This window comes from Trifolium pratense, linkage group LG6 (genome assembly GCF_020283565.1).
Source record: "Trifolium pratense cultivar HEN17-A07 linkage group LG6, ARS_RC_1.1, whole genome shotgun sequence".
Classification (NCBI taxonomy): Eukaryota; Viridiplantae; Streptophyta; class Magnoliopsida; order Fabales; family Fabaceae; genus Trifolium; species Trifolium pratense.
Window position 1 is genome coordinate 23560860 of NC_060064.1, and position 25006 is coordinate 23585865.

The 25006-nt window shown below is 38.0% G+C and overlaps 2 protein-coding genes across 3 annotated transcripts; one reads left to right on the forward strand and one right to left on the reverse strand.

Moving 5' to 3' along the window:
• Positions 1-11296: 11296 nt before the first annotated feature.
• Positions 11297-13800, reverse strand: LOC123893210 (protein LURP-one-related 10-like). The gene is made up of 3 exons (XM_045943143.1): positions 13280-13800; positions 11742-11969; positions 11297-11638 (listed from the first exon to the last, which is right to left on the reverse strand). Exons 1-3 carry the CDS (start codon positions 13538-13540, stop codon positions 11495-11497), a joined length of 633 nt encoding a protein of 210 aa, XP_045799099.1. The 5' UTR covers positions 13541-13800; the 3' UTR covers positions 11297-11494.
• Positions 13801-16366: 2566 nt separating this feature from the next.
• On the forward strand, positions 16367-20610 carry LOC123892872 (trafficking protein particle complex subunit 4-like). 2 transcript variants are annotated; one of them, XM_045942752.1, is made up of 4 exons: positions 16367-16597; positions 18096-18176; positions 18964-19132; positions 20218-20610. In XM_045942752.1, the coding sequence occupies exons 2-4, from the start codon at positions 18117-18119 to the stop codon at positions 20412-20414; spliced, it is 426 nt and encodes a 141-aa protein (XP_045798708.1). In that variant the 5' UTR covers positions 16367-16597; positions 18096-18116; the 3' UTR covers positions 20415-20610. The 2 variants fall into 2 exon arrangements, with proteins under 2 accessions (XP_045798708.1, XP_045798707.1); XM_045942751.1 differs by having other exon boundaries at positions 16404-16597; positions 18087-18176.
• Positions 20611-25006: the final 4396 nt, after the last annotated feature.

Below are 25006 nucleotides of genomic sequence, written 5' to 3' on the forward strand. Positions count from 1 at the left end.
ATGACTTCTGCGCCTCCATTTATACTCTTTAAACCTTTTTCATATACTGACTTGAGCATCAGAGTGCTAACATAACTGCAAGTATCCTTTCCCCCAACGCACTAAGGCTGAAATCGTCAAGTTTTTACAACCATCATCAACACTCTACCACTAGCTGAAACACCGCTATTCAGAAGCCAACCCGTTTCACCTCATTCAATTCTGAACGTCTAGTTCAATAATAAAAAAAAAGTATATTAACAAAGATGAAGATCCACAGGAAACCACTTGATGTCAGAAATACCTTTATTAGATGGTGTCTGTTTTTGTCTTTTTTCATTGGTGTTCCGCTTATATACGCCACATTTGTTTTATAGTACCATTTTTCCCGACTTCTGTTCGTCTTATGTGGAGACCGATTATTAATAATAATATATTTGCCGTTCGAAAAAAAAGAATTGTGCCAGATACGGGTGATAATAAAAAAGATTCAAGACATTTTTTTATTGGCTTTCACCACCAATTTAATCTGGTTCGGATGTCAGTTCTGACATCAAGTGATTATGGCCCCTCCTAATTGCTAGTAACACCAACTGTCCTTTAAATACTTTGTTATCATAAAAATCTTGAGAGATTAACAAATCAATTTTGTTTCAGCATAGTAATACTATTGTGGGTTGCATAGCTTTTAGTAAAAATGGGAGTATAGCTGGAAATTCTGTCTCCCTAAGGGGTGTTTTTAGGAAAAATAAAAGTATGGAAATAAATTTGTTAGAAGATTCGGGCTTAGCCCTCATGTTTATCCAAAAAAAGTTCTGTTAGAAGATACATTCTTTTTATTTTATTTTTTGCTTTCAGAATATATCTTTTCTTTGAGGGGAAGAAACCTAACGGCTAACTGTACCTCTATAAATCTTTCTTATATATAATACGTATATAATAGTTATAATATGCAACTAGGTTAATCCTAATTTTCTTTGTAGTTTAGGCACGAACTTTTTCACATAGCTTTATCAAAAATTAAAAATAATCAGAAATTTGTCAATCATGAGAATCGTAACCGGATCACTTATTTAGAATAAATTATTTCAACCACTAAGGCATATATATCAATCAATTGTAATTAAAATTATGTTATCAAAGTGTTAAGCATAGGAAAATGCTAAACAGTGCCCCCGGGGCACTAGTTAAGGATGCAAAAATAGTAATTTGGCATTGGAGTTTGTGCAGTCAACTCCTCGAAAGTTTAAAATATGTATTTTTCTTTTCAAAACTTTCTGTTTTTGGTTTCCTTAACCAGTGCCCCGGGGGCACCGGTTAGCATGACCCTTATCAATATTATAATTTGGAACAAATTTTTGACTCATATCTTTGACTCACATTAATGGTTATAATTAATGTGGTTGCATATTTCTTGCATAATCAATTATCACCAATCAAATAAAAAAGATTTCATAGCACAATTAAGTCTTTGGGCGGAATCAATTCGTTCACATTGGAATATCAATTTTCTAAGTGAAGCATCGCTGTTCTACATATATATATATATATATATATATATATATATATATATATATATATATATATATATATATATATATATATATATTCTCATCCACCACTCATACTAACACCTTTCACAATTGAAAATTATAAAAAAAATAAAAAATTGTAGGGTTATTTGTACTTTCATGTTTATGTAAGTTGGTGGAAATAAATTAGACAATAAATATTTTTAACATCTCATAACCGCAAATGCTTCATCCGCTTCATCACGCTTCATCACGAACGACGAAGATCTCGGCGGTATTGGAAACCACAAAAATTTGTGCCAACTGAACGTAGCAAGTTTATCTTCCATGTTCGTATTTTCTCAACACTGTTTTTCATTCAAACAATTTTAGTTTCTTTCTCCATATTTTGCCTTCTTTAATAATATCAATCTCTAAACCAGGCGGCGAAGATTGCTGCTGATAATTTCCTCCAGCATATGCTACTAGTGAAGCAACACCATCCTCCTTTTTCTCTTGACACACTTGTATGGTAAAAATTTTAGTTTATGTGTACTGTTCTGGACTAGACTAATGCTAGTCCACCTAGACCCTCACAAAGTCCACATGGCTTGCCCAACCACCTCCATGTCAGCATGGCACAATCTCTCCACCAAGATAGGGTAAAATTACTACTCTACCCACTATCTAAGGGTAATATCTTGGCAGTCCCTCTTAATGGGCCTTGGCTAGTCCAGCCCACTAAGAGGACCTTTGGCCCAGAGCTGGGGGCTATAAATACTCTCCCTCATGGGAGAGCAAGGTAGACACTATTCATTATTGCAATTACTCTCTCTCTCTAGCTTCTCTCTAGTATCTCTTTTGCTCTCTACCCTTACTGACTTAGGCATCGGAGCACCTGCAGGTACAACCCCCCCCTCCGTGGATCATCTGCTCGGACCTGCTGCCTACCACCTGCTCAACGGACTTCCAGCTGGCCTTCTACCTGTTCTGATCAAACCGAAAGGGCAATCAAAGCCCTTAGCCTTCTATATGGAAGAGCTGCCCGGTGGAACTGCAAACTCCCAGATACCCCTGCTCATCAGAGTGGACATGGCAAATATGGACGTCCGCAGGGTACTGGTCGACCAAGGAAGCTCCTGTGATATCATGTATTCCCAACTTTTCAAGACTCTGCAACTAGATGAGACCTACCTCACTCCTTACTTTGGATCTGATCTCTCCGGATTTAATGGAGCAACAACTAAGCCATGGGGCTATGTAGACCTGCTAGTCACCGTTGGCTCTGAAGAAACTTCAAAAACCATCAAAGTGAAATTCCTGGTAGTAGACTGCCCCTCTCTCTACCAGTGCATCCTGGGCCGGACAGCTATTGCTGACTTAATGGCTGTCCCTTCAACTGCCCACCTCAAGATGAAGTATTATACTCATAAAGGCCAAGTTGCGACACTGCATGGAGACATTGAAGCTGCAAGGAGAGTCTTCAATGCCTCCTCCAAAGGAAATGAATATATCGGGCAGCTCCCCGAGTCCAAGAAGTCCAAGGCAACAACTTCCCTGCCCTTGCCAGAAATCAGCTCCATCGACCTCGACAGCCGCTTTTCCAAAAAGGAAAACAAGGATGAGAAGAAGCTCCGCAAAGAGAAGAAGGAAGACGACGAGGCAAGCCAAGAACACCGTCGTCCAGTTCCAGACGGGGAGTTCGAGCTGATGCCCTTCGGAGAAGACCCGAGCAGGACAGTGAAGATTGGGACTGGGCTCCCCGAACTTGCTAGGAAGCAGCTTGAAGCCTGCTTGAAGGAAAATGCTGATCTGTTCGCCTGGCACGCTTCCGAGATGCCCGGCTTGGACCCCAACGTAGCATGTCACCAGCTGACTATTGATCCTACTGCACTTCCCATTGTACAACGTAGGCGTAGGCAGTCTCCTGAGAAATCGGAGGCTGCAGAAAAATGTGTAAAAGACCTCTTAGAGGCAAATTTCATTTCGGAGGCCAGGTATACAACCTGGCTGTCCAACGTTGTACTCGTCAAAAAATCTAATGGAAAGTGGAGGATGTGTTGTGACTATACCGATCTTAACAGGGCTTGCCCTAAAGACTCTTATCCCTTACCTTGCATTGATAGACTTGTTGATAATTCTTCTGGCTTTAAATTATTGTCTTTTATGGATGCTTATTCAGGTTATAACCAAATTCCAATGGCAGTGGCAGATAGAGAAAAAACAGCTTTCATGACTGAGTCGGGCAACTATTACTACAACGTAATGCCCTTCGGTCTCAAAAATGCAGGAGCCACATACCAGCGAATGATGAACAAAGTCTTCCGAGGACAAATAGGAGACATGCTCGAGGTATACATGGACGACATGATCGTAAAATCCCCCGAGGAACTCGACCATGTCGTGCACCTTCGAAAGGTGTTCGAGCAGGCCAGGAAATACAACATGAGATTTAATCCAGAGAAGTGCACCTTCGGGGTCCGAGCAGGAAAATTCCTGGGGTTTTACCTAACCGAGCGAGGAATTGAAGCTAACCCTGACAAGTGCAGAGCTTTTGCCGAGCTCCCCACTCCGAGCGATAAGAAGTCCATACAAACTCTTAATGGAATGCTAACATCGCTCTCCAGATTTGTATCCAAATCAGCACAACATGCACTTCCCTTTTTCAAACTACTAAAGAAAGAAGCAGTCTTCGAATGGACAGATGAATGCGAGCAAGCTCTCCAACATCTGAAAAAGGCATTATCAGAGCCACCTGTCCTCTCACGACCAAATGACGAGGAGGTATTATACCTATACCTTTCCGTCGCCTCAGAAGCTGTAAGTGCAGCTCTTATTCGAGAGACAAACGAAGGGCAGAAACCAGTATACTTTACGAGTAAAGCCTTGCAGGGTCCTGAACTAAGGTACCAACAAATTGAAAAAATAGCCCTTGCACTAGTTTATGCTGCAAGGAGACTAAGACATTATTTCTTGGCCCATACAATTGTGGTCCGAACAGACCAACCAATCAAGTCTTTGCTTGGCCGACCAGATATGGCGGGCAGGATGCTCAAATGGTCCCTCGAACTTTCAGAATTCGACATTCGTTACGAGAGCAGAAAAGCTCTAAAAGCCCAAGTCCTAGCTGACTTCGTCGCAGAGATGACGAGCTCCTCCCCTACAGTGGACGGAGCAGATAAATGGACAATCTTTGTGGACGGAGCATCAAGCGCCACAGGAGCAGGTGCAGGCATCATTCTTGAAAATGAGAATGGCTTACTAATCGAGGTGTCCCTAGCACTATCCTTCCCAACTTCAAACAACCAAGCAGAATATGAAGCATTCCTCGCTGGACTACGTTTGGCCGAGGACGTACAAGCCAAGGAGATAAAAATCTACACAGATTCACAACTGGTCGCCTCACAGGTGCTAGGAGAGTACCAGACCAAGAATGATAACCTCTCTGAATATCTAGTGCTAGTAAAGGAAAAGATCACCAAGTTCAACTCTGTTGAAGTATTACATGTTCCCCGCGAGCATAACAAAAGGGCAGATATCCTGTCCAAGCTGGCAAGCACAAAAAGGAAGGGCGGAAACAAATCTGTCATCCAAGAGATACTCCCTCGTCCAAGCATAGAAAAACCAAGCAAGGTTGTGGACATAAACGTCATTGGCGACAAAGACTGTTGGATGACTCCAGTATACAACTTCCTCGAGCACGGAACTCTCCCTGACGACCAGAAACAAGCAGCTATAGTCAGACGAAGAGTCTGCTCCTATGTCATCCTTGATGGAAAATTATACAGGAGAGGATTTTCCATTCCTCTCCTAAAATGTGTGGACGAGGACACAGCAGATTACATCCTGCGCGAAGTCCACGAGGGCATTAACGCCCAACACCTAGGAGGAAGGTCACTTGCCAGGAAAGCTCTACGAGCAGGGTACTATTGGCCTACTATGCAACAGGACGCCAAAGACCACGTAAAAAAATGTGACAAATGCCAAAGGCATGGAGATATGCACTTAGCTCCCCCTCGAGAACTAAAATCTTTGTCTTCCCCCTGGCCCTTCGCCTGGTGGGGCATGGACTTACTTGGTCCTTTTACCAAAGGACTTTATCAAAATCGCTACCTAATAGTAGCAGTGGACTACTTCACAAAGTGGGTGGAAGCCGAACCCCTCTCCGACATAACGTCGCTCAGAATCCTGCGCTTCTTCAAAAGAAATGTGCTAGCTAGATTCGGAATACCACAGGTGGTAGTCACAGACAACGGAACACAGTTTACAGACAAAGATTTTCAAGCATTCCTTGTTGCCCTGGGCACCAAGCAGCACTTCACATCGGTTGAGCACCCCCAAACCAACGGACAAGCTGAAGCAGCCAACAGAGTAATCCTAAGAGGGTTACGAAGAAGACTTGACCAAAACAAAAAGAAATGGGTCGAGGAGCTAGACAATGTACTCTGGGCCTATCGAACAACCCCACACTCCACAACTGGAGAGACCCCCTTCCGAATGGTATATGGAACGGAGGCAGTTATCCCCGTAGAGATTGGGGAACCATCTCGTCGGACTGAGCAACCTCTAGATGAAGAACAGAATGACGAAGCACTTCGAGAGGAGCTTGACCTCGTCGAAGAAATTCGAACAGGAGCTTCCTTAAAGGAGGCCACCCTGAAGCAGAAAATAGCTGCCCGTCATGACACCAAAGTCATCAAAAGAGAATTCGAGGTGGGCAGCCTCGTCCTAAGACGCAATGCAGACTCCCAGGATGGCAAACTTGCACCCAATTGGGAAGGACCATACCGCGTCATTGACAAAACAGAAAATGGTGCATACTATCTCGAGGACCTTCGAGGAAAGAAACTTCCTCGACCTTGGAATGCCCAGAAATTGAAACAATATTACAGCTAAGTTATTGCCACACCAAAAAAGGCTGCTCGCACTTCAGAACACAACGAATCGAGCACCTTAAACAACGGAGGGCACCATGGCACACGTGCTCATCTAAAACCATAGCAGGGGAACTAATTCACCATAAGGGAAATGGAACTCCTGCTAGACGAGGATAACTCTCGAAACGAGCCCATCGTCCCCGTGCCATGACCTAGCACCCAGCTCGCGATGGGAGGTTCAGGTTGCGAAGAAAGGTACACTAGCGTGCTCGTATTCGCGTAACTTAGAAACAACTCTAAGTGCTTATACAGTTCCCTAAACTGTTTAAGTCAAAACAGAGGAGACTACCCTCAATAAAACATGCTCAGTATCAAGCAGGGGAAACCTCCCTGGCAAAATAACAACGAGCGCAGCATTCATACATGCAAAAATATGATAAGTATACAAAACAGGCAAAACTTAGCACACCAACTCGCTCGAATGAGCATACCAGCATGCCCAGACGAGCACCTCAATAACGGGGAGAGAAACTCCCCGTCACGAAGCTTAAACAGCAAATTTCGTTAAGTTTAAAATGGGGACAAGCTCCCCGGCTCAGATTTTGAGCAAAAAATTAGCATAAAATTTTGCTAAGTTAAAAGTAGGGACCAGACCTCCCCGGTTGAAATTTTAAAACAACGAAGTTTCTCAAAATTTTCTAAGTTAAAAAGACGGGGAGGCTCCCCGGTTGAAATTTTAAACAACGAAATTTCCTCAAAATTTTCTAAGTTAAAAAGACGAGGAAACATACATGCGAGCAGAAAATGTAAACATACATGCGAGCAGAAAATGTAAACATACATGCGAGCAAGTATAGACGTGCAGCTATAAACAAGCATAGATAAATAAACGGGCACCTGCCCGGAATTGTCATAAAAATAAAAAACGGGGACAGAAGCCCACTTGTTCCAAAATTACAAACCATGGCTCAAAGGCCCCAAAAATTCAAAAAGACAAAATAAAATTACAATGCAAAAGCCAGGGACATCTACTCCTCGCACCTATCTTCCTGCTCATGCCCATCACCCTCCTCGTCTCCATGATCTTCCTCGTGCACCAATTCAGCATCATCCTCCTCGTCATCAGAGACGTCTAGGCCAGCAGGGATAACAATCTGGCCATCTTTGACTTCCTTGTTCACATGCATTCCCCGGGTCACCAACTCCACGTCAGGATTAAGGCACTTGATTTGCTGCACGGCATTCTCAAAGGCGTACTCAGTGCCCTCTACAAAGTCATGGGACAGCAGAGCAATCACCTTGACCAAGTCTGCTCGGGTGATAAACCCCTCGGCAGCCTTGTGTTCGTTCTCGCCCGGCGCCATGGCAGCATTAAGCCTTTCAATTTCAGCCCGAGCAGCATCCAACTCTTCTCCCCTTATACGGTGCTCCTCCACCTGGTCGGCCCAATGCTTCTGCTTCTCCTTAAGATCGTCCACATTAATCTTGAGCTGATTAATCCGACTCTTAGCCCGCTCGTGCCTAGTATGAGCATCGTTCAGCTGCTCGAGCAGAGACTCCCGGTCGTCACCGAGGACTAGGGAGCTCGAGATCATTCGCACCACAGCAGCCATGTCACGAGCATGCTGCTGCTTACGGACCTCAGGCTCTTGGTTGAGAATAGCAGTCCTTTCAGCTTCAAAGACCTCCGGAGGATACTTCTCAAAAAATCTGTCCACGGTAAAGCACCGAGGAACAGGAAACTTGCTGCATGCACCCATGCCCGCCTCCTCAACCGGGGGATCTTCTTCTCTTGTCCTCTTCGCTGGAGGAGGCCGGGCAGCTGAGGTAGGAGTGCCCGAACCACCCAACGAGGTCCCAACAATCTGCACGGAAGGGGTCCCCGGCCTCACCTGCGGAGAAGTCTTAGCAACAGTTTTCTTCTTCGACCGGCCAGACTTGCTCGCCTCCTCATTTTGCTTAGCCTTCAACATCCGCTCAGCAATGGTCTCCATTTTGTCTGCAAACACATGACGAGCAAGTTAAATAAAGGACGAGGAATACATACAACAATAACAGAAATTTTTCTAAGTTAAAAAGAAAGGAAACAATACCCAAACACAATTTAACCTCCCCGGCATTTTTGCACTTGAGGAGGGTCCTAGTATTAATATATCGAGGAGAGGTCCTCGGCTCCCCGTGTTCGTCCCTTATTGTAACTCCCTTACGAGTCGTCCAGACCCCTGGAGTAAAACCGGCCACAAAGGCCTTCAAACTCTCAAAGGCAGCCATGTCCTCGGGAGACAAATCTGCTTCCCCGGTTGTATACTCCTTAGGCTCCTTATGGAAGTAGGTGTACGACCAGCTCAACGGGAACTTAGGAACTGCCCGAAGTATGACTTGCCCGCTGGCATCTTTACGAGCAACACCTTGCTCGTCTGTATCTTCCTCAAGTTCCAATAAACTCTCCCGGGCAGAAGGAGACTCTGGCCGGACGATATAATACCTCTCCTTAAAATCCTTAATGGAGTCCACGAACATCTTAAAAAGTTTGACATCCTCGTGATGCTTCAACGAAACCCAATTTTGACGAGGTGCTCGTCCTACTTCCTTCGTCGGCTTGCGTTGAATTTTGAAGATCCTAAAAAAGAGGGGAAGGCTGGGACGAACATCTTTATACACGCAGAGATGCTCGAACGCCATTATAAACGACCAGGAGTTAGGGTGCAGCTGTGACGGAGCCACTTGCAAGGCTTTGAGAACACTTGCCGCAAAAGGGCTGAACGGCAGTCTAAGTCCCATCTCTTTAAAGACGAACTCATACATAGCAAAATCCTGCCCGTCAAAAGACGAGCACACCCGTTTATCCTCCCCGGGTAGAAGGGTCGACCAGTTAACAGGTTCATTCGCTTTCCTCTGTTCGACGACTGTGTGCAACTTAGGATCCTTGGGAGTGAGCACCGAAGCTATTCCTCGGGGCTCAGGAGCAACCCAATCCAGTGCAGGATCAGTTATACAGTCGACCAGCGTAAACTTCTCCGCACCCTGCACTTCTACAACCTCCTCGGAATCTGACATTTTAAAACCTGAAATGCAGTAAAAACAAAGTGAATTCGATGATCAAATCCACCCTTTCACCGCAATTCAAGTGAAAGGGCGCAAAATAGGACGAGGACGCTGTCCCCGACCAAAGCCCTTTTCAAATGGCAATCAAAATCAAACCGAGGAGGGTAAGGCAGGCAAAACGGGGAGGTAAGCTCCCCGGCACTAAAGTTTTACAACGAAATTTCGTGCAAAATTCTCTAAGCCAAAGACGGGGAGGTAAGCTCCCCGGCATAAAATTTAAACAACAAATTTTCAGCAAAATTCTCCAAGTTAAAAAGGGGAGGAAAGCTCCCCGGCATGTAAACTATCTAAAGTTTGAAACGGGGAGATAGGCTCCCCGTCACTTAATAAACTATCCAAAGTTTGAAACGAGGAGATAGGCTCCCCGTCACTAGTTGTCTAACCTAGAGTTTCAAAAGGGAGGAAAGCTCCCCGACACTAAATTCATACGGTGCCCGGCACATTCATCCTAATGTTCATAAATTCATAACATTCTTCATATAAAAACGCCCAAAACTGGGCAGGAACAACAAAAAATGGATCTAAGTAACAAAATTTGGAAGAATTACCTTGAATATGAAGAAAATCTGAAGAACGATCTGACAAGCAAGTTGAAACTTCAGAGAGAATATCCAGAATCACAATTGAAGAGAGAGAGTGAAAAGTGAAAATGAAATTCACTCTCCTCTATTATATAGATCAAGCCAAGTGAAGAGACGCTTTGATCCAATGGTCCTTACACTCCCTCGTAAAAATCAAAGCAGTAAATGCGCCCTTTCACATTCCCAACAAACGGTCCTCCTCGTTACTAACCTCCTCGTCATGGTAACGAGCAATAAAGCCTCCCCGTTGCTAGCCTCTTCGTCATAGCAACGAGCAATAAAACTTCCTCGCTGCTATCTCTTCGCCAGAGCAACGAGCAACATATCAACAAGTAACAATTCTTTCTTGAAAATCATCTCCTCGTCATCGTTGCGAGCAACAATACTTCTCGTTGTTATCTCTTCGCTATAGCAACGAGCAACTATTCCATCTTGTGCAATATCTCCTCGCAGGAGATACGAGCAACACATACTTCCTCGTAACCATAATTACGAGCAAGATGTTAAACATCCTCGAAAAATCGATTCGAGCAAAACATTGCAGATGCTTGCTACGAGCAAGGCTTTGACGAGCAACTTCCTCGTCCACTTTTGTTCAAGAGAGGTTGCAAGGAGATTTCCTTCTGCACTTGGGCACACATCTAAAGTCATCACTCCTATGCCTAGGAGCAACGACTTGGGGGGCTCCTGTTCTGGACTAGACTAATGCTAGTCCACCTAGACCCTCACAAAGTCCACATGGCTTGCCCAACCACCTCCATGTCAGCATGACACAACCTCTCCACCAAGATAGGGTAAAATTACTACTCTACCCACTATCTAAGGGTAATATCTTGGCAGTCCCTCTTAATGGGCCTTGGCTAGTCCAGCCCACTAAGAGGACCTTTGGCCCAGAGCTGGGGGCTATAAATACTCTCCCTCATGGGAGAGCAAGGTAGACACTATTCATTATTGCAATTACTCTCTCTCTCTAGCTTCTCTCTAGTATCTCTTTTGCTCTCTACCCTTACTGACTTAGGCATCGGAGCACCTGCAGGTACAACCCCCCCCTCCGTGGATCATCTGCTCGGACCTGCTGCCTACCACCTGCTCAACGGACTTCCAGCTGGCCTTCTACCTGTTCTGATCAACAGTTAAGATCATGTACCAAACAGACAGAATGTCCACTTCTCTAACTCTCTTAGTTTATGTCCACTTCACTCAAAATCCAAATGGAATGTAAAATTTGCAAGATTTATGCCACTTGTACATTATAGAAGGAGCTTAATTTAGAATATGAAATTTGCTATTCAGGTAATTAATAAGGTCCAGAACAAAAACAAAATAACTGTGACTTCAATCTATAATAATCTGCAAATCCCTTAACTCAATATATGGTATTGTATTACTCATTTTGGTTATAAGTACAAATAGAATTTGACGAATATAAAACACTAATCCTCTAATCATCCTTCTCATCATCGTTAATCTCGTCAAGTATCACGATTAACGACACTATGAAAGCGTAATCAACATTGGGATAAACCGTGACCGCGAAATGGTCTTTACCAATTAAAAGACTCTTAATAGTGTGCTTTTTGTGCATCTGCAATAACAATAATGTCATGAAAGTGATTTTTGATTAGTATACATACTTAAGCGATAAGTAGTAATTAAAAACTAAAGAACAATTTTAATTAATTAATTACCTTGGCAACAATGTGGTTAGATTCACCAGCATAAACAATGCAAGATCGTTCTAACCAACTACCTTTGACTTTAAAGTCACAAACATCTTGTTTTTTGTTACCAGCTAGAAACACATCTAATTTGTCCTTAAACTGGATTAGGGACGATCTTTTTAATGTAAATATCAGATCTTTAGAATCTGTGCTTTCACCCCGAAAAGCTTCCCACCGATCATGCAGAGTCGCTATCTGCATCAATCAATAAATCATAAAATCATACAGCTTAATTTTATTTTATTTTTACGGTAAATCATACAGCTTAATTAGTAAAACTAGACATTAAACAATACTTATTGAGCTAACATCACTTCTAACATTTTGTTTTTAAAAAATTCGAATTAAAATTCATACACATTAAGTGCATTTAAAAGGAGTAGAGCATATCCGAAACCACGTTTCAACAGATTAAATGTTTCTGCTGGCTTTTAACATCAGAAATGCACTTACTAAATGTTTTACATAAATTCTTAAAAGGCAAATGCTAAATAGTGCTCCGGACACTCTTTAAGCCCTTAAATATTAAGTTTTTTATCGGAATGCGTGAAGTCAACGCATTGGAAATTATAGTGTTTAACTTTTTGAATAAAAAGTTTCTTTAAATGGAATGCTTAAAGAGTGTCCCGGGGACACTCGTTAGCAAGACCTTTCTTAAAATATCATGTAGAAAATTTCCTCACCAAATAAATATGTGCGCTTACCATTATTTTTAGTGTCATGCTAAACAGTGCCCCAAGACACTAGTTAAATATACTAAAAAATGAAATAAATGACAAAACTAATGACGAGAGATGATAACTTTTTACATATTTAAGTCATTAAATGCACAATTTACGAGGAAAAATTTCCATTTTGATATCCTTAATTAGTCCACCGAGCAGCATTGGCGAAAATTGCAAGAATTACTATTTAAAAATTTCAAATGACTAAAAGGAAAGCTCCATCTTGTGATTAATATAAGAAAAGTTTATTATTATTATATATATATATATATATATATATATATATATATATATATATAAAGATTGATGTATCTAAATTATATCATATACTAGATACTTCAATTTTTATGTATCAAAAAAGTAAACTCTTTCTTTTATTAAGGATATATTTAAATTAAAATCAGGTCATTGCCGTAAATATTTAGACCTCTTAATCATTTGGTTCTGGGTTGAATCCATACCTATGAATATGGAAACTCATTTGTTGGGAGATGTCAAACTATTAAAAGTTAACTCAGAAAATTAATCTCCATATTTGTGCGGATCATACATTAGTTAAAAAGATAAAAAAAATCAAAAGCAGGGCAGCTTAAAATAAAAATTGACTTCTACTATGTGGCTTAAAAATATCTTGTAAAATATCTCGTACAATAAAACGATACTAAAGTTTAATTATTTTTGAAGTTGAGTTGCTAAAAATAAAATTACTATTTAAAAAAAAATAAAAATAGAAGAAAATATAAAGAGAGAGATTATCAAAGAGAGAGAAAAAAGCTGAACCTTACGACGTAGGGTGGTGATGGGGTTACCGACGGCATCAACCAAGACACGGCGATCACGAAGCGTTAACAAAGAACCCTTAACTTTGAAGACGATATTGCCGTTAACATCAGTGACGGCGAAATTCCCATCTGTAACAGTCATAACCTTTTTGACAATCGTCAGATCCAACTGATACGGAGCACAGTATTGAGGTCCGATTATGGTGGTTGGGAGTGCCGGCATCGGAGCAGAGGCAGAAGGTTGATAAGGATAAGCCATGATGATGATAGATCAGAGTTTTGTTTGTTTGATATAAATATCTATGTGAGGATAAACAATAATTGGAATTGGGATCGAATTAAACTTTGTTATATAATAATTTGAATTTGATTTAATTGATATTTATAATGATAGTTAGGGAAGAAGAAGATTAGTATGAAGGTTCTTTAATGTTGGAAATTAGACGTGTATTAGATTTCTTATGGTTTAAGTTAATATATTGTCATTTTCCTTTTAGTGTGCGTGTGTGTAAACTAGCATGTGCACGCGTACCGTATGGAACAGTGGTGATGATGATGATTAGGAAGAAACAGAAATGGTCAACAAAATATATTTTTTTTATGTTTTCCTAATTGCTCCTCCTCACAAATAAAGAATACCTAAATATATTTTCGTATTGCTATTTTAAGTTGATATTTTAGATAGATATTTCAACATTAGTTCTCATTATTAATGGTCTAGTTATATATTGAAGACATTTTATTAATGACTCAGTTAAACCATTTTGTGTGACATGTAATAATTATTGAATGATTCTGATCTAAATTCACCAATATTGTCAAGTCTAATTTTCTTTATAGTATAATCAGGAAATTGTACCCTTAGTTTAATTATTTGTGCAAGAAATTTTGCAAGTGCCATATCACGACCTGACAATAAACAAACATACGACCATCTACTAAATGCATCAATTAATACCATGAAATATCTGAATGGTCCAGACGGTGGATTGATAGGTCCACATATATCACTTGAATCCTTTCAAGAAATGCAGGTGATTTTGTATGAATCTTGCCCGGTGAATGTGTTGTTATTAGTTTGCCAAGAGAACAAGCTTCACATGATCTATCCTCTTTTGTAAACTTTAAACCTTTCAAAGGATGACCATGAATACTTTCAATTATTTTTCGCATCATTGTTGAATCAGGATGACCTAAACGGTAATGCCATAAAATCATAGTTTTTGGATCTTCTTTTACTACTAAATTACATTCAATTTTATTTATATATGTATAATGTAATCCCGAAGGTAATTTTGGTAGTTTTTCTAAGGTTTCATTCATTTCAGAAACATTAGTAGTAATGTTAATATATTTCATATTGCCACCAGTTACGGTTTTAGTGTCACACCCCTTGACGATATATGTCATTAAAACTCAACAAATTTCTCTTTGATTTAGGAGAATATAAAACATCATTAATGACAAATTTTGTTCCATTTGGTAACATGAACATAACATTACCTGTCCTTCTATTAAATCAGTAGATCTTGGGATAGTATTTATCACACCACACATTATTCAAATACACATTTAATTAGTTACTTAATCCATATTTATTTCATTTTCTCCTTCAATGAAATCAGCAGCTTCAAGGTAGGTAGTATCATTCTCAGGTTCAATTTCAAAAAAATTAACTTCTTTTCCTTTTTCTTCTACGAATGTCTTGAATCTTTTACACAAGTGTTATTGTGTCCTACACGTCTTAGACCAATGTCCTTTCTTTTCGCATCTAAAACATATATCATCACGGTTCCTCGGGGGACCTTCTTGGATATATTTACATTTTCCTTGATGATTTTTATTATTTTGGTCATATTTAGGAGGCCTATAATTATTCACATATCCTCGTCCATCAAAATGAGCATTACCCCAACGTCCTTTATGAAGATTATGGCCAACACGCCCACGCCCATGATTAAATGTTGTTGCATTTATTTTGGGGTAGCCACCAAAAGAGCTGCGACCTATGGAGCACAGACTCCGACACGGATACGGCGACACCGCTAATGTAAAAAATATAAGACACCGACACCATTATATATTTATAAAACATATAAATTTAGAATCAAAATATATACATGTAAATCTAAGTTGAGCAAGTTATTTATTAAAAACTGTTTTAAAACAAGATATAATAATATTAAAAATATGGGAGACTATAATAGTTTAAATCATCATTTTCTCCCGTGTCAAAAAAAAAATCATCATTTTCTCCTTGTCAAAAAAAATTAATCATCATTTTCTCCATCCCCAAGAAGATCATTAGTGAATGATTTTGGAGCTTATTTATCAACTCTAAGTTTTTCATGGACTGCTGTAAAAAAAAAAGTTTTTCATGGACCGATAGTCTATCAACGCAGAGAATGTGAGTGTAGGGGATGAGTGAAACTGAATGAGTTGTTTAACGGAAGTTAACAGTGTTAAATAGAAAGCGAGGTGAGTGTTTAATTCAATAAAAATTAAGGGAGATTAGCGTTTGTTTAAAAACTAGAGGGGGTATGTCAATCGTTAGTTGATTTAGTAGTGATTGACGCTGAACTTTGTAGGAATGACTACAGTTCGATTCTCCGCAACTACAATCGGGAGAGGCTGAAACCACTTGACCCAAAATTAGGGTGAATGAAGGGTATTGGAAGAAATGAGTTCCACTTCCACCATACACCATTCCATTTCGTTCATTTTTTTGACAAAACCAAACATACAATGAAATGTAAAAGTGAAAAACTAACGTATGCCCTTAAAATAGTATATTATAGATAATAATTTTACATTAAAAGTTGTGCATTTCATATTTTTAGAAGTTAACAATTAATTTGTTGAAAACATAAATACTAGTATTTAAAATATCCTTTAACAAATACTCTTAAGACATATATTAACATGACCCGTAAAAGCTAACATGTGTCCTTAAAGACACATATTATTCCACTTCATTTCATTCCACCATTCCACATCAATCCAAACATAAGTTTATTTTTTATATTTTTACTGATCTAGGACTAATTAGTAATTACTTATTTACTCATTTAGTTTTACCGCACGCGCCTCTCACACGAACACGTTCACCGTTCACGCCTCTATCTTTCTCAAGCTCAAAGTTCCATTCTGATTTGAATTCCAATGACTCCCACAAAGTTCATCTCTCAGATCGAATTGCTCGCTCCCTTTTCATTCTGATCCAAATTTTTCTCACTACGAATTCAAAAATTTGAGCGCGAATCCCTCCGATTCAAGCCAAATTTCTCGTGATCCCTCTTAATCTCACGAATTTGCGGTATATACTTCGCCTCTAGTTTGCTTAGGTTTTTATTTGATTTTTCGATTCTTCACTGAGTATGTTTTGTTTGGGAATTGATATTTCGGAATTGATTTTAACCTTGTTTAGAATTTGATATTTTAAGTGATTTTAGCAGTAGAGATTTGAGAATATGGAAGTATGAACAGTGTTTGTTATTAGCTTAATTGACTTAATTATTATACACTAGTCTAGTATGACAGTAGTGTAGTGTTGATTGCTGCAAGTTAATAAATTAATGAATATATGGCTTATAGATTAATGTTTAGTAGTAGTTGGTATGTTTCATTTTATTCATGAAAGAACTGCAATGTAGATTTATATATGCTTAGTAATTGTTTAGCTTTCTTAACATTTTCATGGCTAACTGTGTTCACAATCGGACAAGGAAATGGGAAATAAAAAAGATAAACAAATCGTTAACTCTGTCACGTTTCTTTACTATGTCCTGAGTTCTCAGTAGCTTAGTTTGTCTTTCTATTTCTTCCTATGTGTTAGGATTCATTTATCTTGTGTTCTATCAAACACTTTGTTTGTTTTGTTTTTTAAAGTCTATATCTTTGATTGCGTTTAATAAAATTTAATTTGCAACCTCAATTTCAAATTTCAATTGAGTTTACTCTATACCTGTAAAACAAGACAACAACTAAACTTAATGTGGGATATATCATAATTTAATTTAATAGGGTAGTTGAACTTTGGAAATTGGGGTTGATGGCAAAAAAACTAGGCTTTGATTGTCATTGCCAGTGACATAGTTCACTATCTAATATGTAAACAAATGGTTTGAAGGGGGATATAAACTATAGTTCTCAAGTTGGACATCAATAAGGTGTATGATCATCTGTGTTGAGATTATCTTGAGGAGATCATGTTTAATCTTGGTTTTGCCACTCAATTGGGTTAAGTTCAACTCTTATGTTTCTTTACTTGGGTTAAGTTTAATAGTAGATTTAGTGACCAAGAAATGAATTTTAAGGTGTTTTAAATCATGTAGTTTAATTTTTTGATGATCAAGTATGTGCTTGTTACAACTTAAATTTTTTGTAGTACAATATTACTTGAATATTTGATTTGGTGGCCCGCCTGAATTTTATACTGGTCTTAGTACTAAAGTGTTGTCAAATAGTGATTATTCAACCAGTTTGGCATTGTAGCATAGTGGAATATGAACAAACTGCTATATTTTTGTGATCTGCGATTGACAACTTTGGATACCTAATACTAACAAATCTCTCTCCCCCTGACAAATTAACCCATAATTTGTCTATAAAAGAATAGTATTCATTGTAGTATCATGGACCAACTAACTACAATTGATTATACAAAATTTGTGCTTCTTTGTTTTTTAGAAGCAATTATTAGAATATTGTTTTATGCTTGCATGCATAAATGTGATGTGGCTGAAGCAGGGACAATTGTCCCATCAAGTTTTGCAACAGAATTTTAATGAAGTTCAATTGTTTAGGGATTCCAGATTCTGGCAAAGGCTTTTGAAATGGCAGCGATTTATAGTCTTTACATCATCAACAAGTCTGGTGGATTGATCTACTACAAGGTTCCATTATTCCCTATTCCCTACTAAAACTATGTACTTGAAATTCTTTTATTTTGTTTCATGAATGATATATTTTACTCAAAGTTGGTATCTTTCTTTTATGCGTGTGTTTGGTTCTTAATCAGGTCACATTATAGAGTGAAAGTCTGATACACGGGTACTCAATTTGAGGGAGAGTACCAGTACCGGGTACGTACCCGTACCAGTACCGGGTACATACCCGTACCTTAATTTATGCACATACACGTGTATTAGTTTTTCTAAAAATGTCGTACCCCGTACCGGTACCCGTATGGGGTACCAGTACCGTACCCACACCTAGGCAACATACACATAACGAAGACACCTTTGTATCTGTATCCATTGGTTTCTCAGTTTATATTAGTGGTGTTAAGCAATGTGCCTCTTAGAGATTTCAGTATATTTATTTAAGAATTTTGTTGAATAATATGATAATTAGGATATGACTTTACTTAGCAAGATGGAAATAATGATGATTCAATCTTCCTACTTTTGTATTAAATAATAGTAGTAATTTTAGTTATATTGGCAGACTTACAACAATTTTTTATTTATCTTTGCAAAGCCAAACAAAGACTTTAAAAAACTGTAATAGCCTTTAGACAAATCATAATGGCATCATTTAATCCATACATGTTAACTAGAACTAATCCCTTCTAATGCAAAGATAAAGCTTTGTTATTGTTGTTGCACTGTTGAGTTAGAGCAATGTTTTTTCTTTTTAATTGAAAACTACGAAGAATTTGTTAAACTCTTTGATATTTAGGATTATGGATCAGCTGGACGAATGGATACCAATGATACCTTACGAGTGGCTAGCTTATGGCATTCAATGCATGCCATCTCTCAGCAGCTATCACCCGTGTCAGGTTGTTCAGGAATTGAACTACTCCAAGCTGATACATTTGATCTTCATTGCTTCCAATCACTAACAGGTATTATTTTAAATTAAATAACTAATTATTATGTTAGGCAGTCACATGGTGAATAAAATGAAGAATGAATGCCAAGCATAATGTGCATATTGATAAATGATATATCATATATGTAATACCAACATTTGATTTTTACCCACACTGGTATATATAATATGCAGCCTTGCGAGTACTTAGTGTAGCCTGGTTTTAGTGAAAGATGGTTTAATAATATAATTATATCGGAAGCTCTTGAATATAGATAATTTTTTGTGACACAAGTCTTACTAATTTATGGTGCTGTGGAATTTTACCTATAGAATTACATTGTTTGTTATCTTCCAGGTTTTGATATATGCTCTGCTAAGCTGCAAAAACTTTGACATAGTTGTATATTTTATAAAGTTAGGAGTATATATCATTATTTTCAAGGAGGCTGGGACATAAAACTTAAGAGTGAAAAAATGTATTTGAATATGTAGGAAGGAGGCTTGAAATAAATAATTTTGTATGTACTGTTATTTATCAGATATTATACTAAGCACTCACTGCACATTACAAATTTTTTGAATTCCTTGTTGAGACAAGAACTTTTTTTTTTTACTTTTGTTAAAATTATCAGATATTATACTAAGCACTCACTGCACAGTACAAATTTTTTGAATTCCTTGTTGAGACAAGATTTTTTTTTTTCTTTTGTTAAAATAAAGACAAGTATATGTTTGATGTTTGATTATATATTCAAGACAAAAGAAAAAAATTATCTACACAATATACGACATTCCTAGTCTATTTAAAGTTTGTAAACTAAAGTAAAGGTTGCAGGCATATGCTTGTTCAGATTTGAATGATGATGAACTTGACAATTTAGATATTTCTAGATGTTTGGCTGCTGTACAAGTTGTTACAACTTGCGGTTGAATTTTATGTAGTGCTATCATCTTAATTGGCTCTTTGCATTCATGGTGGTGAAGTACTATTCAGTTTAATATCAGTGGTAAATTGAAGCACTATTTTATAATTTCCTATCCGTACCTTGTTTAGATTTTAGATTTTGATATAACCAGTTAATCATGCCATATGAAATTAATTCTTCTCTCTAACAGGGACGAAGTTTTTCGCAGTATGTGAGCCTGGCACTCAACAAATAGAAAGTTTATTGAAATACATATATGAATTGTATACGGATTATGTTTTGAAGAACCCCTTCTATGAGATAGAGATGCCTATTCGATGTGAGCTCTTTGATATCAACCTAACTCAGTCAGTACAAAAGGATCGTGTTGCACTGTTGGGTCAATAAATCGCTGCCCTAGACCAAGTGTTGTTGATGACTGTCTTGTAAGAGATGCTACTCTGTTTTATTGTACCTGCAGTACTATGTATTTTTTACAGAAAAACTTTTTATGATCAAATATATGATATTCTTCATTTCCTACCATGTTTTTCCCATACAAATTATTTGTATCACTACCTACTTGGTCATATTTTTTTAACCATATGCAATTTGTTATCGATGTGATGGTAATGGTACATATTAGGTGAATATAAGTAGTTTGGCAGTCAGTTAGTTAGATACAAGTTTATAGTTAGATGGTTAGATTGTTGTTCAATCTATGTTGTTAATCTCGGATAGCGGCGCGTAGCGCCGAACCTTAAAAATGCTATTGCGGTATAGCGGGTAGCGCTATAACGGTATAGCGGTCATGTACAAATTAAACATAAATTCCAACAACATACATAAATACTAAAATAGGAAAATACACAAAATTAAAAGGACTTTCTTACTTAATAATTATACTAAATATTGTCATTTACCATCAAAATAGGTTCTAAATAAAGACTAATAACATTCCATGAAGTTCTAGAAGTACTCAAAATGACATCCCATTAAAATTCTAGAAGTACTCAAAATGACATACCATTAAAATTCTAGAAGTACTCAAAATGGCATCCCATTAAAATAAAGCATCAGCAAGTTCTAAAAGTAAACAAAATAATGACAAGCCATTAATCTTTTGAAGCCCTTGAGACCACATCTGCTTCTGCCTCATCTTCACTTCTAAGCTCCACCACATTAAGGTTTGAGAAAGGAACAAACCTTGTAAGAAGAGGAGAAGAGCAGTTGATTTGGAGAAAGGAAACAAAGGAGTCGATTTGGTGAAGTAGATGTTGAAGGAAGAGGTGATTTGGTGAAGGAGTCCGTTGAAGGAGAAGAGGAGAACAGCGTGATGTGAGAAAAGAAAGAAGAAACAACTCAAATAGAAAAGTAAATCACGTGTTGTGATGTGTTGGTTGCTTTTTGATGTGTAGAAAAGTCCAAAATACCCCTCACTTATGATTTATTTCCAAAATAAAGATTTTCATCAATTTTTTCCCCTCCAAAACGCTAAAGCGGCCAAATAGCGCTACCAAAACGCTACGCCACCGCTAACAAAATGCTATTTTCCTGCAAATAGCGGCCGCTATTTTCGCTTCTCTAAATAGCGGAAAGCAGTCTTATAGCATAGCAGAGAGGTGGTAAAACGCTACGCTATAGCGCTGCTATTAACATCCTAGTGTTCAATATGGTGAATTAATTTAGTAAAAGTAGTTTGTTAGTCAGTTAGTAATTGAACCCCAAAGCTTATTAGGATTGTGAATTAAGTTCCAGACGTCCTTAGCAAGAAGAGAAAAATTGGTGGCAGACTTCCCTGATTTCTAAGAGTAACTGTTTACTAATTTACCCATTGGCTAGACTTGCTACCCGAATAAACTCTCACACTTCTGTCAATCTGACCACAAACAGTTGTTTGTTTACAGCCACATATTCTGCATAGAATGAACTGCTACAGAAGTAATGATCATTAACTCTATCAAGAATGTAGGGAAAATCATGCTTTTTAACCTGGGCAGACAACAAAGTAAATCCCAAACACTTACCATGTTTATAAGTATGATGGAATTCGACAATAGAAACATATCGAGCAACCTTAGCATTGGCTAAATTTGAGGAGGGCGGAAACCTGGATTTAGGCAGGTTCAGATTGAAAGTTGAAACCAGAAAAGCTAGACAAAAGTGTTGGAGAATTTCCTTGACAAGTTTTGCTCGAGAAGCTTTACTCTGAGTGCCAATTTGCAGAAGGCATCTACTTGAAAGCCAGTGCTAGATGTTCTTTGATCAAACCTTGATCCATGGCATAATAGGTATGCTAGTCTTTTGGGGAGAATAGTCTTAACTTAATTCTGTCATTAATTATATGCATATCTTATAGATCTCTTCATTCACATATAAGGTTTTCAAAGGAATTGTAGGGGGCAAAGGTGATTGTGTGGGTTAAATGGTATGTATCATGCAAGTCAAAAAGAAAAGGGTGTCTTGGAGTGAGATATCTCAAGGTATTTAACCTTAGCCTATTAGCTAAGTGAAAGTGACAAGTCTTGGTGGATAGCTCTTCCTTATGAAAGGATGTGTTGGTGGCCAAATAAAGTTTAGGGATTGCAGGTGGGAGTTATCACAGTTTAGGCATTCTTATATCTCCTCTGTTTGATAGAAAGATACTTGTTGGTTGGGATTGGCTTTAGGTGGGGAGGTGTATTTGTGCTTTGTGCACTTGTATCCAAGAAGGTTGAGAATGGTGGCTCTATTTCTTTTCAGCAAGATGTGTGGCAGTCCACTAAAAAGTTGATTTTCCGAGATTAATTTATTTGAATTTTCTGGCAGAGGGATTGTTTGGCCCTATCTTTTGGAAGCTGAATAGATGAGTGAGGTATAGGTTTTGGTAGTTTCGGCGGCAAATGTGCCTCTTTGTTTGGGAATAGGCTCTGTTGGACGATTTCCTCCATTTCTTGTCTCTGACCCACATATCTCAGGATGTCTGGTGTCAGTATTGTAAGGTTTGGGGATGTTTTTAGTTATAAATCAATGTACGGCATCCTGCCTGATAAACTCCTTGTTTTGAGGGTCACATCATTTGGGAATCCTCTCGCTCTTTGTAAACTTATGGACTAGTTTTGCTCCCTCAAAGTTGATTACATTTTCTTGAAAACTGTTATAGAACAGGGATACCTACTCGTCTTAATTTGGTATGAAGAAATGTAGTTTTAAGGTACCTGCGTCATTAACATGTATGTGGTTGAGTTTTGTTGTGGTCTTACTGTGCATGACTTGGCAAATCTTTTTCTCAGTTTATAGAGTTGAGTGTTTTGAGAAGGGAGAAGTAGGGTTTGCTTCTGGTTTGACACTTTGTGATGTTGGGCGTTGGCTATTTGGAAATAGGTGCATTTTCTCTAAAGCTGGTGTGTAAGTGTAACACCCTAGCAATTACTTATCTTTTCAAAGTATTATCTTGTAGGTGATTTTTTCATAAGATAATCTTCTCCTTGTCTATTATATGAATGGTCAGTAGATCCTTTGGAGTGCATATGTAGAAGCTATGGGTGTTTCTGATTAGGGTCTTGCTTTTAATTTTGGGATACTTTTAATTTGGTTCTTGCCTACTTGTCTCTTCCTGTTTTTAGGTGTGAGTAAGTTAGCAACCCTATATATATATATATATATATATATATATATATATATATATATATATATATATATATATATATATATATATATGAGGTTTTCTAACTTAGACCCTAGTTAGGTCTAAGTTAGCAAGGTGCACCTTTTCAATTGGACCAAAATACCCATTCTTTTTAATTAATTAACCAAAATACCCATTAATAGACGCGGATCCAGTGTCGCGCGCGTACCGAAGGACCATGGTTACAGACCGTTGATTTCCATCAGACAGCCAATATCTGATCTCATCAAGACTGTCTGATCAATCCGACAGCCCAGATCATCCTGATCCATCAGATTCCAGCGCGTGCGCCACACTGGATTACAACCTGGAGAGAGAAAAATTTGCTTTTTAAAAGTAGGACACGTGTCACACAATGGTTGGCTGGACGTGATTTTTGTTCATTTAATACTTTGAACTCAATTATTTCGTTGTAAATTAATTTTTTATTTTTTATTTTTTATACCAAAATTCATAATTTTTTTTTTCTACAAATAGAGACTTGGTTCGTTTGATTTGGACACCGAAAAAAAAATGCAATTTTTCACTACCTTAATCTCATTTTTTGTCTACTAAATACGTTACTTGTGTGTTGTAATTTAACACGCACCACTCAACCAACTCACTGAAACCATTATACCAGGAAAATAGTAGATAATATTCTGGAACTTTTGGTATATTTTATGAAATTTTTGGAGACCTGAAACTATTTTTAGTTAATTAAATGAGATAAAACGGTAATTAAAAACTAATGTTTGCTTCTGAAACCATTTTACTGGTAGAATGGTTGCACATAGTTGTATTCTGAAACCATTTTACTGGTAGAATGGTTTCAATGAGTAATTTATTAATTGTGTTTGCTTCTGAAACCATTTATCTGGTACAATGGTTTCAGAGAGTTGTAATCTGAAACCATTTTGCTGGTAGAATGGTTTCAGTAAGTTGATTATTAGTTATTTGCTTCTGAAACCATTTAGCTTGTAGAATGGTTGCACATAGTTGTACTCTGAAACTATTTTACTGGTAGAATGGTTTCTGTGAGTAATTTATTAATTGTGTTTGCTTCTGAAACCATTTATCTGGTACAATGGTTTCAGAGAGTTGTAATCTGAAACCATTTTCCTGGTAGAATGGTTTCAGTGAGTTGATGTAAGGTAGTGAAAAATGAGATTAAGGTAGTGAAAAATTGGGTTTTTTTTTCTGTGTCCAAATCAAACGAACCAAGTCTCTATTTGTAGAGAAAAAAAAATTATGAATTTTGGTATAAAAAAAATACCCATTCTTTTTAATTAATTAACCAAAATACCCATTAATAGACGCGGATCCAGTGTCGCGCGCGTACCGAAGGACCATG